At 42.1% G+C, this 15094-nt stretch overlaps 1 protein-coding gene across 1 annotated transcript in view; it reads left to right on the top strand.

Moving 5' to 3' along the window:
- kiaa0586 (KIAA0586 ortholog) overlaps positions 1–15094 on the top strand; it is a 551477-nt gene that overhangs the window by 38256 nt on the left and 498127 nt on the right. Inside the window, exon 6 of the mRNA XM_072267986.1 lies at positions 2821–3057. Coding sequence (XP_072124087.1) covers positions 2821–3057 — 237 coding nt within the window. The remainder of the gene's footprint in view (positions 1–2820; positions 3058–15094) is intronic.

Raw genomic sequence — 15094 nt, 5'->3', positions numbered from 1 at the left:
GAAGTCAGTGGTGGATTTTTATAAAGTGATGTTATGAACATACACTATAGTTTTGATAGGAATAGAGAAAAGCAATGGTTTACAATACTAATTACCAAGGAAGGTAAGTAAGCAAATTCAATATCAGTAACTTTGTGGTAACAGCAAGTAACTGGTCTTGATGTTATGTACCTGGAATTGGCACGAAGTGTATAGGTGAGAAAGATGTAACTTTAAGTTCACAGGGAATTCTAAGCAAGCTTGACTTGTTGAGGAAACATTTAAAAAAAAGAAAAGCAAAATGTATAAAAAGAACTCCAAGTACAAAAAAATGGAGAGTCCCTTATCCTAATTTGTGAAGGGGTCAGAAAGGTGTGACTTGTCAGGTCAATAGCTAGAAAAAGGATTTTTTTTAAATTTGAGAATGGATTATTAGGTGTATATTTAGGTTTAGATGAAATGTGACATATGGATAAACAATGGATATGTCTTTAAAGGAGAGAAATTTTATTTCCTTTAAGATAGCTTACTTATTAGTTGATATGATTGCAGCTAGGTTAGAGGAAGCATGATTATTCATGCAAATAAAACTCACACTGCCTTTTAAAATTAGACTATCCTTAAATATAACAGTAATCTATTATTCTCCTTCTACACTTGCAAACAAAATTTGAACTAGTGTTTGTCTAAATGTCTTTCAACTGTTGTAATTGTACCCATTTCAATGACGTTCTTTTTTAGCTCATTCCACTTACCTCTACAATCTCTGGAAAATTTGTCCTTCAACACCTTTTTAACTCTTTCCCCTCTCACCTGAAACTTATGCTCTCTAGTGTTTGACTTCCCTGACCTTGGAAAAAGACTGACCATCCTGATTTTGTAAACCTCTCATTCCAAGGAAAACTGTCGCAGCCTATCCTGGCTCTCTTTTTATCTTAAACCCTAAATTCCCAGTATCATCCTTACATTTTCTACCTTCTCTAGTTTAATAGCATTCTTCCTGTATGGCTGTTAGACCTGCTCACAGTACTCCAAATGCAATCTTACAAACACTTTGTATGTCCGTAACATGATGTCCCAAGTCTTGTACTTACTGTCCTGACAATTGAAGGCATGAAAGCCATGCACATTCTTCACCGCCCTGTCTAATTGTATTGCCACTTTCAGAGGACTATGTACTTGTACCCAGGTCTCTCTTCTCTGCAACACCCACCAGGGCCCTGTCATTCACTATGTCTGCCAAGCTTTAGCTTAACATCCCAAATTACGTCATTTAAGGGGATGCAGCACACCACTGATCATGACCTCCAATCTGAAAATAATGTGTCATCTTAAGTTTTTGAAAATCCCAACAATTCAGCATCTGACTCATCAGTAATGGTGCCTGTGGAAAATTTATGATATTACTGTGTAACGTCTAACAAAGTGTGTAGATAATAATTGAGTAGTGGGAGAAATCTGTTAAGTCTGTCCCACTCAAGTCTCGAGAGTGCTAGCTTATTGGAATTTCACTTTATATATTCAGAACTCTCCTATGGCTCACTGCTCCAATGAACTGTTGAGACACAAGTCCAATTAATTGGCTGTTGCACTTTCTTGAGAGCAGTTTGTATATCAGTGGTCCAGTTGTCAATATTTCTACTGGTGAATGACCAATTTACCCTTGCTGACATAGTGTCTTATTGTATAACTGTATGCTGACTGAAGTTCTTGTCCTGAATTTAGTTATTCTGTATATGGTGAAGGACACTTTTAAGGTAAAATATTTCCCTTATCTGATCAACTATTTTAGATGTGTAGTGCAGAGTATATTGACTAGCTGCATAACAGCCTGGTATGGAAACAGCCTTGAATGAAAAATCCTACAAAAAGTAGTGGATATAGTCCAGTCCATCGTGTCCAACCACTGAGCACATCTTTTTGAAATGCTGTCGCAGGAAAGTAGCATCCATCATCAGAGACACACTTTCTTCTCACTGCTGCCATCAGGAAGAAGGTACAAGAGCCTCAAGACTCACACCACCAGGTTAAGGAACCGTTACTTGTATCACCTGAATTTAACTATTAAAATGTAAAAAAAATCATAGCACATTTTCAAATGAATAAGTAAGTTTTTAAACTTCCCAGCACCTGCTTTCTTATGTGAAAGGAGCCATACACAATCCATACCTACTGTATGTCATGTATAAACAAACAACTGCTACTATCAATATTCTCAAAAGCTCTCGAGGATAAAATTCATCCGTAAGATGTCTCTATTTTAGGAAGTTATTGTGCAGGCAAGCTCTTTGGATAAATAAGTACTCCAGATGGCTAGACTTGTTGACTCCTTGCTGTCACACATCTGTTCTGTTTCTCGGAGACCAATGTCTCCATTCAGAGCCTTCTATAAATTTGCTGCTCCCAAAACATGACAAGGAGCTGTAATACTTGGATTTATTTTATACTGCACTCTACTGGCAAAGACTCCAACCTTGTTAAAGTAGATTCTTCTTCCTCCTCTCTGATTAAAAATAATGCAAATGAATTCTGGGGTTTGCTTGAAATCTCATATTGATCATTCATTTACTATGCTGATTGCAGAACCGGAGACTTGGACTCAATAGCATCACCTTAGTGGAGTTAGGAAAGTTTCAAAATGCAGACTTTCACCATAAATCCCAATCCTAAAAATAAAGTACAAACCTCAAACATAACCAAATACCATGGAAATTATTTGACTGATGTCATGAGTCCATCATTTGATATAGTATTGAATATCATGGTTTGTTTGATCTGCACAATTAAATTTTTGAGAATTGTGTTAGGTCTTTGTAGTTAATTGAAATGTATTAAATATAGGCTCAGAGTGACCTTGGAGCTAAGATTGCTACTGTGAATGAGTTGGTGACTAAACTCCAGGAAATGGATCAACAAGTAAAACAGATTGCTGAAGAGCAAGCAAAGGCTTCAACTCAGGATCCAAAGTCCAAGAAGCATACAGAAAGAATCAGGGAATTGGAGGCGCAGTTAAGCATGCTTTTAAATCAACGACTGAGCCATCTGGAAAAAATTCAAGAACATCAGCTAGAACTTCAGGTATTTTTTAAATTCATTTTCCATGGTTTGGGCATTGATGGCAAGGAGAGTATTTATTACCTATCTCTGATTAATCTTGGGAAGGTGATGGTGAGCTGCTACTTTAAAACTAGTTTGGTGAATGTAAGATCTAGGATTTCAACCCTGTAACACTGAAGGACGAGTCATATATTTCAAAATAAGAAAAATGTTTGACTTGAATGGAAACTGCAGGTAGGTATTCCAATCTGGTTATTGTCCTGATTTGAGAGGTAAGGGTTGCTGTAACCTGGTGGTGTTCCTGTGGAACATTTTGTATCCTGTGCCACTAAGGATGTGAGTGATTTAGGGTGGTTAATGAGCTGCCACTTAAATGTATAATTTCTTTCTTGGGTGCTGTTGAGCTTCTTGAAATTGGAGCTGCCTTCATCCAGACAACTGGAGAGTATGGCATCAGACTCGTGAGTTGCAGCATCTGTTGAGGCAAAGGGTGTAAGTTGACACTTTGACACTGTGTCAGGACCAAGTGGAAAGAGGAAAGATTGCCAGTACATAGCAGTAAGTGGAAGGGTGGATGGGATAGATACTGATAGGTGAGGATAGTTAGTTGATAGTTAGGTGGAATGGAGTGAGAAGACAGATGGGAGAGGGGAACAAAGGAACAAGAAAGCTAGGTGGTTAGGTAACTTTGTGTGAAAAGAGAACACCAGGGTGTGTGGGTTACCCAAAATTGGAGAATACATTATTCATGCCATTAAGCCATTCAAATGGTGTATATGATGTTCTTCTAATTTATATTGGATTTTCCAGTTTAAATTTTACTTTGTTGTACAGTGATTTGTTTCCAGTGAATTTAAAGGGCTTGGAAAACTGAGCCCCTGAGAGTTCGGAGGGAATGTATATAGAACATATAGAATAGTACAGCACAGTACAGGCCCTTCGGCCCACAATGTTGTGCCGACCCTCAAACCCTGCCTCCCATATATACCCCAGTAAGGGCCTCACCTTTGTCCCCCTTCGCCCACACCTCAGCGAGTTCCGTGTTCGCCACAATGCGGAACTTTTCTTCCGCCGTCTCCGTCTCCGAGCCTACTTCTTCGGCAAGGACTCCTCCACCCCCACCGATGACCCCTTCTCCCGTCTTCAACCCTCCTCTTCTTCATGGACACCCCGCTCTGGTCTTCTGCCTGCTCTGGATCTCTTTATTGAATCCAACCTCACTCCTTCGGAACGCTCTGCTCTCCACTCCCTCCGCACTAACCCTAACCTTATTATTAAACCCGCCGATAAGGGAGGTGCTGTTGTAGTCTGGCGTACTGACCTCTACCTTGCTGAGGCACAGCGACAACTGGCGGATACCTCCTCTTATTTACCCCTCGATCGTGACCCCACTAAGGAGCACCAGGCCATTGTCTCCCACACCATCACCGACTTTATCCGCTCAGGGGATCTCCCATCCACTGCTACCAACCTTATAGTTCCCACACCCCGCACTTCCCGCTTCTACCTCCTACCCAAGATCCACAAACCTGCCTGTCCTGGCCGACCTATTGTCTCAGCTTGCTCCTGCCCCACCGAACTCATTTCTGCATACCTCGACACTGTTTTATCACCCCTTGTTCAATCCCTTCCGACCTATGTTCGTGACACTTCTCACGCTCTTAAACTTTTCGATGATTTTAAGTTCCCTGGCCCCCACTGCTTTATTTTCACCATGGATGTCCAGTCCTTATATACTTCCATCCCCCATCAGGAAGGTCTCAAAGCTCTACGCTTCTTTTTGGATTCCAGACCTAATCAGTTCCCCTCTACCACCACTCTGCTCCGTCTAGCGGAATTAGTCCTTACTCTTAATAATTTCTCCTTTGGCTCCTCCCACTTCCTCCAAACTAAAGGTGTAGCTATGGGCACCCGTATGGGTCCTAGCTATGCCTGCCTTTTTGTTGGGTTTGTGGAACAATCTATGTTCCGTGCCTATTCTGGTATCTGTCCCCCACTTTTCCTTCGCTACATTGACGACTGCATTGGCGCTGCTTCCTGCACGCATGCAGAACTCGTTGACTTTATTAACTTTGCCTCCAACTTTCACCCTGCCCTCAAGTTTACCTGGTCCATTTCCGACACCTCCCTCCCCTTTCTAGATCTTTCTGTCTCTGTCTCTGGAGACAGCTTATCCACTGATGTCTACTATAAGCCTACTGACTCTCACAGCTATCTGGACTATTCCTCTTCTCACCCTGTCTCTTGCAAAAACGCCATCCCCTTCTCGCAATTCCTCCGTCTCCGCCGCATCTGCTCTCAGGATGAGGCTTTTCATTCTAGGACGAGGGAGATGTCTTCCTTTTTTAAAGAAAGGGGCTTCCCTTCCTCCACTATCAACTCTGCTCTTAAACGCATCTCCCCCATTTCACGTACATCTGCTCTCACTCCATCCTCCCGCCACCCCACTAGGAATAGGGTTCCCCTGGTCCTCACCTACCACCCCACCAGCCTCCGGGTCCACCATATTATTCTCCGTAACTTCCGCCACCTCCAACGGGATCCCACCACTAAGCACATCTTTCCCTCCCCCTCCCCCTGCATTCCGCAGGGATCGCTCCCTACACAACTCCCTTGTCCATTCGTCCCCCCCATCCCTCCCCACTGATCTCCCTCCTGGCACTTATCCGTGTAAGCGGAACAAGTGCTACACATACCCTTACACTTCCTCCCTTACCACCATTCAGGGCCCCAAACAGTCCTTCCAGGTGAGGCAACACTTCACCTGTGAGTCGACTGGGGTGATATACTGCGTCCGGTGCTCCCGATGTGGCCTTTTATATATTGGCGAGACCCGACGCAGACTGGGAGACCGCTTTGCTGAACATCTATGCTCTGTCCGCCAGAGAAAGCAGGATCTCCCAGTGGCCACACATTTTAATTCCACATCCCATTCCCATTCTGACATGTCTATCCACGGCCTCCTCTACTGTAAAGATGAAGCCACACTCAGGTTGGAGGAACAACACCTTGTATTCCGTCTGGGTAGCCTCCAACCTGATGGCATGAACATCGACTTCTCTAACTTCCGCTAGGCCCCACCTCCCCCTTGTACCCCATCTGTTACTTATTTTTATGCACACATTCTTTCTCTCACTCTCCTTTTTCTCCCTCTGTCCCTCTGAATATACCTCTTGCCCATCCTCTGGTTCCCCCCCACTCCTTGTCTTTCTTCCCGGACCTCCTGTCCCATGATCCTCTTGTATCCCCTTTTGCCTATCACCTGTCCAGCTCTTGGCTCTATCCCTCCCCCTCCTGTCTTCTCCTATCATTTTGGATCTCCCCCTCCCCCTCCAACTTTCAAATCCCTTACTCACTCTTCCTTCAGTTAGTCCTGACGAAGGGTCTCGACCTGAAACGTCAACTGCACCTCTTCCTACAGATGCTGCTTGGCCTGCTGCGTTCACCAGCAACTTTGATGTGTGTTGCTCCCATATAAGCCCCCACCTTAAATTTCTCCATATACCTGTCTAGTAGTCTCTTAAACTTCACTAGTGTATCTGCCTCCACCTCTGACTCAGGCAGTGCATTCCACGCACCAACCACTCTCTGAGTAAATAACCTTCCTCTAATATACTCCTTGAACTTCCCACCCCTTACCTTAAAGCCATGTCCTCTTGTATTGAGCAGTGGTGCCCTGGGGAAGAGGCGCTGGCTATCCACTCTATCTATTCCTCTTATTATCTTGTACACCTCTATCATGTCTCCTCTCATCCTCCTTCTCTCCAAAGAATAAAGCCCTAGCTCCCTTAATCTCTGATCATAATGCATACTTTCTAAACCAGGCAGCATCCTGGTAAATCTCCTCTGTACCCTTTCCAATGCTTCCACATCCTTCCTTTAGTGAGGTGACCAGAACTGGACACGGTACTCCAAGTGTGGCCTAACCAGAGTTTTATAGAGCTGCATCATTACATCGCGACTCTTAAACTCTATCCCTCGACTTATGAAAGCTAACACCCCATAAGCTTTCTTAACTACCCTATCCACCTGTGAGGCAACTTTCAGGGATCTGTGGACATGTACCCCGAGATCCCTCTGCTCCTCCACACTACCAAGTATCCTGCCATTTACTTTGTACTCTGCCTTGGAGTTTGTCCTTCCAAAGTGTACCACCTCACACTTCTCCGGGTTGAACTCCATCTGCCACTTCTCAGCCCACTTCTGCATCCTATCAATGTCTCTCTGCAATCTTCGACAATCCTCAACACTATCTACAACACCACCAACCTTTGTGTCGTCTGCAAACTTGCCAACCCACCCTTCTACCCCCACATCCAGGTCGGTAATAAAAATCACGAAAAGTAGAGATCCCAGAACAGATCCTTGTGGGACACCACTAGTCACAATCCTCCAATCTGAATGTACTCCCTCCACCACCACCCTCTGCCTTCTGCAGGCAAGCCAATTCTGAATCCACCTGGCCAAACTTCCCTGGATGCCATGCCTTCTAACTTTCTGAATAAGCCTACCGTGTGGAACCTTGTCAAATGCCTTACTAAAACTCATATAGATCACATCCACTGCACTACCCTCATCTATATGCCTGGTCACCTCCTCAAAGAACTCTATCAGGCTTGTTAGACACGATCTGCCTTTCACAAAGCCATGCTGACTGTCCCTGATCAGACCATGATTCTCTAAATGCCTATAGATCCTATCTCCAAGAATCTTTTTCAACAGCTTTCCCACCACAGACGTAAGGCTCACTGGTCTATAATTACCCGGACTATCCCTACTACCTTTTTTGAACAAAGGAACAACATTCGCCTCCCTCCAATCCTCCAGTACCATTCCCATGGACAACGAGGACATAAAGATCCTAGCCAGGGGCTCAGCAATCTCTTCCCTCGCCTTGTGGAGCAGCCTGGGGAATATTCCGTCAGGTCCCGGTGACTTATCTGTCCTAATGTATTTTAACAACTCCAACACCTCCTCTCCCTTAATATCAATATGCTCCAGAACATCAGCCTCACTCATATTGTCCTCATCGTCATCAAGTTCCCTCTCATTGGTGAATACCGAAGAGAAGTATTCATTGAGGACCTCGCTCACTTCCACAGCCTCCAGGCACATCTTCCCACCTTTATCTCTAATCGGTCCTACCTTCACTCCTGTCATCCTTTTTTTCTTCACATAACTGAAGAATGCCTTGGGGTTTTCCTTTACCCTACTCGCCAAGGCTGTCTCATGCCCCCTTCTTGCTCTTCTCAGCCCCTTCTTAAGCTCCTTTCTTGCTTCCCTATATTCCTCAATAGACCCATCTGATCCTTGCTTCCTAAACCTCATGTATGCTGCCTTCTTCCACCTGACTAGATTTTCCATGTCACTTGTCACCCATGGTTCCTTTACCCTACCATTCTTTATCTTCCTCACCGGGACAAATTTATCCCTTACATCCCGCAAGAGATCTCTAAACATCGACCACATCTCCATAGTACATTTCCTTGCAAAAACATCATCCCAATTCACACCCACAAGTTCTAGCCTTATAGCCTCATAATTTGCCCTTTCCCAATTAAAAATTTTCCTGTCCTCTTTGATTCTATCCTTTTCCATGATAATTATAAAGGCCAGGGAGTGGTGGTCACTGTCCCACAGATGCTCACCCACTGAGAGATCTGTGACCTGACCCGGTTTATTACCTAGTACTGGATCTGGTATGGCATTCCCCCTGGTCGGCCTGTCCACATACTGTGACAGGAATCCATACTGTGACAGGAATCCATCCTGGACACACTTAACAAATTCTGCCCCATCTAAACCCTTGGAACTAATCAGGTGCCAATCAATATTAGGGAAGTTAAAGTCACCCATGATAACAACCCTGTTATTTTTGCACCTTTCCAAAATCTGCCTCCCAATCTGCTCCTCTATCTCTGCTGCTACCAGGGGGCCTATAGAATACCCCCAGTAGAGTAACTGCTCCCTTCCTGTTCCTGACTTCCACCCATATTGACTCAAAAGAGGATCCTGCTATATTACCCACCCTTTCTGTAGCTGTAATAGTATCCCTGACCAGTAATGCCACCCTTCCTCTCCTTTTTCCGCCCTCTCTATCCCTTTTAAAGCACTGAAATCCAGGAATATTGAGAATCCATTCCTGCCCTGGTGCCAGCCAAGTCTCTGTAATGGCCACTACATCATAATTCCATGTATGTATCCAAGCTCTCAGTTCATCACCTTTATTTCTGATGCTTCTTGCATTGAGGTACACACATTTCAGCCCTTCTACCTTACTGTCTTTACACCATTTATTCTGCTTCTCTTTCCTCAAAGCCTCTCTGTATGTTAGATCTGGCTTTACTCCATGCACTTCTTTCACTGCTCTATCACTCTGGGTCCCATCCCCCTCACAAATTAGTTTAAACCCTCCCGAACCATGCTAGCAAATCTACCTGCAAGGATATTGCTCCCCCTCGAGTTCAGGTGCAACCCATCCAATCTGTACAGGTCCCATCTTCCCCAGAAGAGATCCCAATGATCTAAAAATCTAAAACCCTGCTCCCTGCACCAACTCCTCAGCCACGCATTCAACTGCCATCTCCTCCAATTCTTACCATCTCTGTCATGTAGCACTGGCAGCAATCCTGAGAACGTCACCCTTGAGGTCCTGTTCTTCAGCCTTCTGCCTAATTCCCAAAACTCTCACTTCAGGACCTCATTCCTCTTCCTGCCTATGTCATTGGTCCCAACATGTATCACGACTTCTGGTTGCTTTCCCTCTCGTACCAGGATGTCGTGCACCCGGTCAGAGACATCCTGGACCCTGGCACCCGGGAGGCAACAAACCATGCGGGTGTCCTTCTCACGTCCACAAAATCTCCTGTCTGCTCCCCTGACTATAGAGTCTCAAATGACGACAGCTCTCCTCTTCTCTGTCCCACTCCTCTGCACCACAGGGTCAGAGTCAGTGTCGGAGGCCCTGCCACCGTGGCTCACATCTGGTTGGTCGTCCCCGCCAACAGTATCCAGGATGGTAAACTTATTATTCGGGGGAATGGCTATAGGGGTGCTCTGCATTACCTGTCTGCTCACCTTTGCTTCTTCCCCCTCTGACTGTCACCCAACGACCTGCTTCCGACAGCCTAGGTGTGACTACCTCCCTGTAGCTCTCATCTATGACTGCCTCATTCTCCCTTATGAGTTGAAGGTCATCCAGCTGCTGCTCCAGATTCCTTACACGATCTTCCAGATCACTCAGCCGTATGTACTTCTGGCAGATGTGACTCTGCGGGAGAGGGGCGTTCCCCGAAGACTGCCACATCTCACATGAGAGGCACATCACCATCTCAGGAGACATTGTAAAAACTAACTGCGAGCTAGCTTGTCCTCCGCCTCTTCTCATCAAAGCCTCACAGCTCCATTCACGCTCTGGCCGATTCGCTTGAGCTAGCCCTCTATTTATCTGTTTGAGCTTTTCAAAATGTTTGGTCACCTGACCTTGACTGCCCAATTAGCTGCTTTCTGCTGAGTCTGAGCTATTCAAATCTTGATTGTCTAATTAACGGCTTTCTGCTGATCTATTCAAATCTTGATTGACTTGATTGCACAGACCAACTGCCAAAACTGCCAGAATCTCTCGAGTCAAAGTCTCAAAGCTCCACTCCTTCACTGGCCCACTCATGCTCTGGCCGCTCTCCACTGGAATGTGGGAAACAAAAGCATTGTGGATGAGGGTATGGTGTGGGGTTGATAAATTAGCTTGCATTACTGGGGGTGAGGGCCACTTGGGGGAAGGTCAGCTTGTTTTGGCCTCGCTGGACATAAGTTTCATCTACATACTTGGCTCACTAGTAATATGTGATCGACCTTGTTGATATTCAGATCCACAAATAGTTCGAAGTTCAAAGTAAAATTTTTTTATATCAGAGTACATATATGGATAACAAGGGCTTAGCATACAAATGAATGAGCAATTGGATATTAGATTATTACTATTTTACTGTAGGCGGTGGAAAGGCTTATGGGTGCTGGGAGGTATAGGATAACCTACTTTTGATCATGTCTTATAAATGCTGAAGATAGTCCAGCTGAATTTCTGGTCAGTGGAGATCCCCGAGCTGTTGATGAGTTTCAGTGACCAGATCCCAGTGACCCAGGTTTGATACAGACCTTCAATGCTATTCCTTGATTGCCAGTGGCACCATGATGCAGCTAGTAGAGTCACTACCTTATAGCATCAGACTCTTGGATGCAATCCTAACCTCAGGTGCTGTCTGTCAGGAGAATTTTACAGTAGCCAGTTAACCTGTCAGCACACAAAACTTTTGGGGTCTGAGAGAAAACCAGAGCTCAAAGAGAAATACCAAAGTTGCTGTGTTGCACATTCTGTGAAGTGCATGGTTTTGACCTATGTACCTCCAAAGACACACTCCTAATAAATCTCAGTAGATCAAATCATTTTTTGTTTTTTTGTTATTTATTTTTTTATTGAAGTTCATCATCAAACAAACATTTCCATAAGATGTATTTCAGATACTGTACATGTATATCATATAATCATATTTGTCACAAATCTCCACATAATAATTATCTGAGGTATCACTTATAGAAAGGAAAGGAAAGAAAGAACAATTGAAAGAAGAAAATTATGTACAGAGTAGGGAGTGATTTTTTTTTACAACATATTCATTGACTTGTGAGAATAAAATCAGGCCTATGAGGTGTTATGTAGTTAAATCATTTTTTCCAGTACGAATAAAATTGTTCCAATTTAAGATTAACAGATGCTGTTATCTTCTCCATTTTGTAAATGTCCATTGTAATTTCCATCCATACATTTAAAGTTGGGCTCTCCTGAGATAACCATTTCCTGGTAAGGGTCTTTTTACCAGCCACCAGCAATATATTCATTAAATATTTTTCTCTTTTCAACCATTCTTGAGGTATATACCCAAAATATATGGTCTTACTCTCTAAGGGTATTTCACATTTAAAGATGTCTGGTAGGGCATTATGTATCCTACTCCAATAGTCTTTGATAATGGGGCATTCCCAGAAAATATGATAATGGTTTGCATTTTGATTTCCACAATTTCTCCAGCAAGCAGGGGAGTTACTATTATAATAGGATTTCTGACAGGGTGTAATAAAATATCTTAATAAGTTTTTCCACCCGAACTCCCTCCATTTCTGTGAACTGGTACACTTCCATTGATACCTCCAGTCTTCTTCAGATATTATTATCCCTCCTTTCTTCTCCCATTTTGTTTTAATATATGAAGTCAAATGTGTTTTAAGATTTGACAAACCCTTATAAACGCTTGAAATTATTCTACTACTGTTGTCTGAATTATATGCTTTTCTAAATAGCTCTATCAGACATGTACTCGCCTTAGTTACATTTTTAACCACCCTATTAACATACTGTTACATCTGTAAATACCGGTAAAAGTCTTGTTTTTCTAATAAGTGTTTCTCTTTGGGCATTTCAAAACTGAACAGTGTTTCTTTTTTCATTATATTGCAAATAGCTGTTATTCCTTTAGCTGTGCAGTCCTTAAATCTAGCATCCAGTTTATTCGGCATAAAATCCGAGTTATATGCACACTATTTAAGAATTGCAATGTCTCTCTCTAGTTTATATTCTTTTATAATAGTTTTCCATATTTTAACAGTCCATTTCACCCACGGGTTGTCAATATTATTTATGTAACTTTGTAGGTTGTTATCAGCCAAAATTGCCTGTATGGGGATGGAAAGTATCCTCTCCTCAATGTTTTTTCCATTGAGCGCCATATGATGGGTTGCACCAGCATATCACGGCTCTCAACTCTGCTGAAAAATAATAATCTCTGAGAGAAGGTAGGCCTCATCCCCCCTTTTCCTTGGCTAATTGCAAAGTTTTGAGATGAACCCTAGGCCTTTTATCTTGCCATATATATCTTGATAGCATCTTGTTCCATTCATTGAATTAATTTTGGTTAATCTCTGTTGGTAGGGTCTGAAAGAGATTATAGTAGTCTGGGCAGTATATTCATTTTAATAGATTCAATCCTTGAACTGAGACCAAGAAAAGGAATTAGGTTCCATCTTGTTATATCTTCTTTAATTTTTTTATATATAGGCTGATAATTGCATTCTGATAATTTTGCCAAATCTTTTGGCATAATGATGCCCAAATATTTGACGGACTCTGTTTGCCATGCCCAAGGATATCTACTTTAAATTTCTCTTGGTGGGCTATAGTTATATGAAAGTAGTTGGGTTTTATCTATGTTAATCTTGTATCCTGATAATTGGCCATATTGTTCAAAGGATTGCATCAATTTAGGTAAAGAGTATGTTGGTTGCCCTAGATAGATCAAAATGTCATCTGCGTAACAGGCCAATTTATGCTCTGTCCCTTTAGTAGTAATTCCCCTGATGTCTTCATTTTGTCTGATGCATTGAGCTAATGGTTCCAGATATAATGCGAAGAGTAGCGGTGACGATGCACAACCTTGTCTCGTGCCCCTTTCTAGGGTAAATCTATTAAATAAATATGGATTGATTTTAATCCTGGCAGTAGGATGGTCGTATAGTGCCTATATAGTTTTAATATTGTGTCGTGTAGACCAAATCTATGTAAAACTCTGTAAAGAAAATTCCAATTAACCAAATCAAATGCCTTTTCAGCGTCCATGTTTATCACTATTGCTTCAATTTCATTTTTTAAAATATGATCCATAATATGAAGTGTTCTTCGTATATTGTCTTGTGTTTGGCGTTGTTGTATAAAACCTGTCTGATCATTATGTATCAGTGTGGGTAGAAACTCTTCTAATTGTTTGGCCATGATGGAAGTAAATATTCTACAATCCACATTAAGAACAGATATTGGTCTAAATGACCCACATTCCATTTTATCCTTGCCTTCTTTCGGTATAGCTGAGATTATCGCCCTCTTCCAGCTGGGTGGCATTTGCGCCTTTCTTAGAGCCCAGTTCAGTGTGGGGAGTGAAACAGGAATTAACTCACTTCTAAACTCTTTGTACCGCTCTGCCGTAGATCCATCTGATCCTAGTGACTTGCTTAATTTAGGCCTACTAATTGCAGTTTTTAGTTCAGCTTCAGTTATGTCAGCAGTCATCGTTCTATTTTGTCCTTTGCTTAAAGTGGGTAACTCTAAAGAATTTAAGAAGGTGTCAAGTTGTGTTGTGCTTCCCCCTGGAACATTGGAATATAGAGTTTTGTAAAACATTTCAAAAGCTTCTTGAATTTCACTTGGCTTATTTTTTATCTTTTTTTTCCAGTTTCCACGCCAGTATTTTCATAGATTTAGATCCACTTTCGTAGTGTCTCTGTTTCAGAAACATTAAATTTTTTCTGATTTCTTGTGTAGCCAAACTATTAATTTCATTCCTAATTTTTTAATTTCCTCTAGTGTATCCTGTGCCAAGCTCAATTTGTGTTTTTTTTTCTAGTTCCTTCAGCTTATTTTGTAATTCCTCTAATGTTTTAATGTAATTCCTTTAATGTTTCATTTTTTTTTATATGAAGATATCGCTATAATTTTCCCTCTTAAGACAGCCTTCAGAGTATCTGATAGAATGGGAGGTGAAACCTCTCCATTATCATTGTATTCTAAGTAAAGACCAATTTCTTTTTTAAATTATTCCTTAAAATTGGGATCATTGAGTAGACTTGAATTTAGTTTCCAAATAGTATTCTTTGGTTGTAGGTCAAAATCAACAGATAAATATATAGGTGCATGGTCACTTACATCTATTGTCCCAATTCCACAGGTGATTATTTTGTCTCTATGTTTTCCAAATGTTATGAAATAGTCTATTCTTGTATATACGGAATGGGGAGGGGCAGAATAATGAGTGTAATCCCTTCTGTCGGAGAAAAGGTCCCTCCATATATCAATTAGTCCAACATCCTCAAAAAGAGTGTTAACTTTCTTATGTAAGGATTTTTTTTCATAAGTTTTCCTATTGGAAGAGTCTAGCTTTGGTTGTAATTGTAAATTTAAGTCTTCCCCACATATCAAGAGACCTTCTGTTTCCGTTAACCATAATATTAGTAATTT

This window comes from Mobula birostris, chromosome 1 (assembly GCF_030028105.1).
Source record: "Mobula birostris isolate sMobBir1 chromosome 1, sMobBir1.hap1, whole genome shotgun sequence".
Classification (NCBI taxonomy): domain Eukaryota; kingdom Metazoa; phylum Chordata; class Chondrichthyes; order Myliobatiformes; family Myliobatidae; genus Mobula; species Mobula birostris.
The sequence above is the reverse complement of the archived record's forward strand: the minus strand, read 5'-3'. Positions and strand labels throughout refer to the sequence as shown.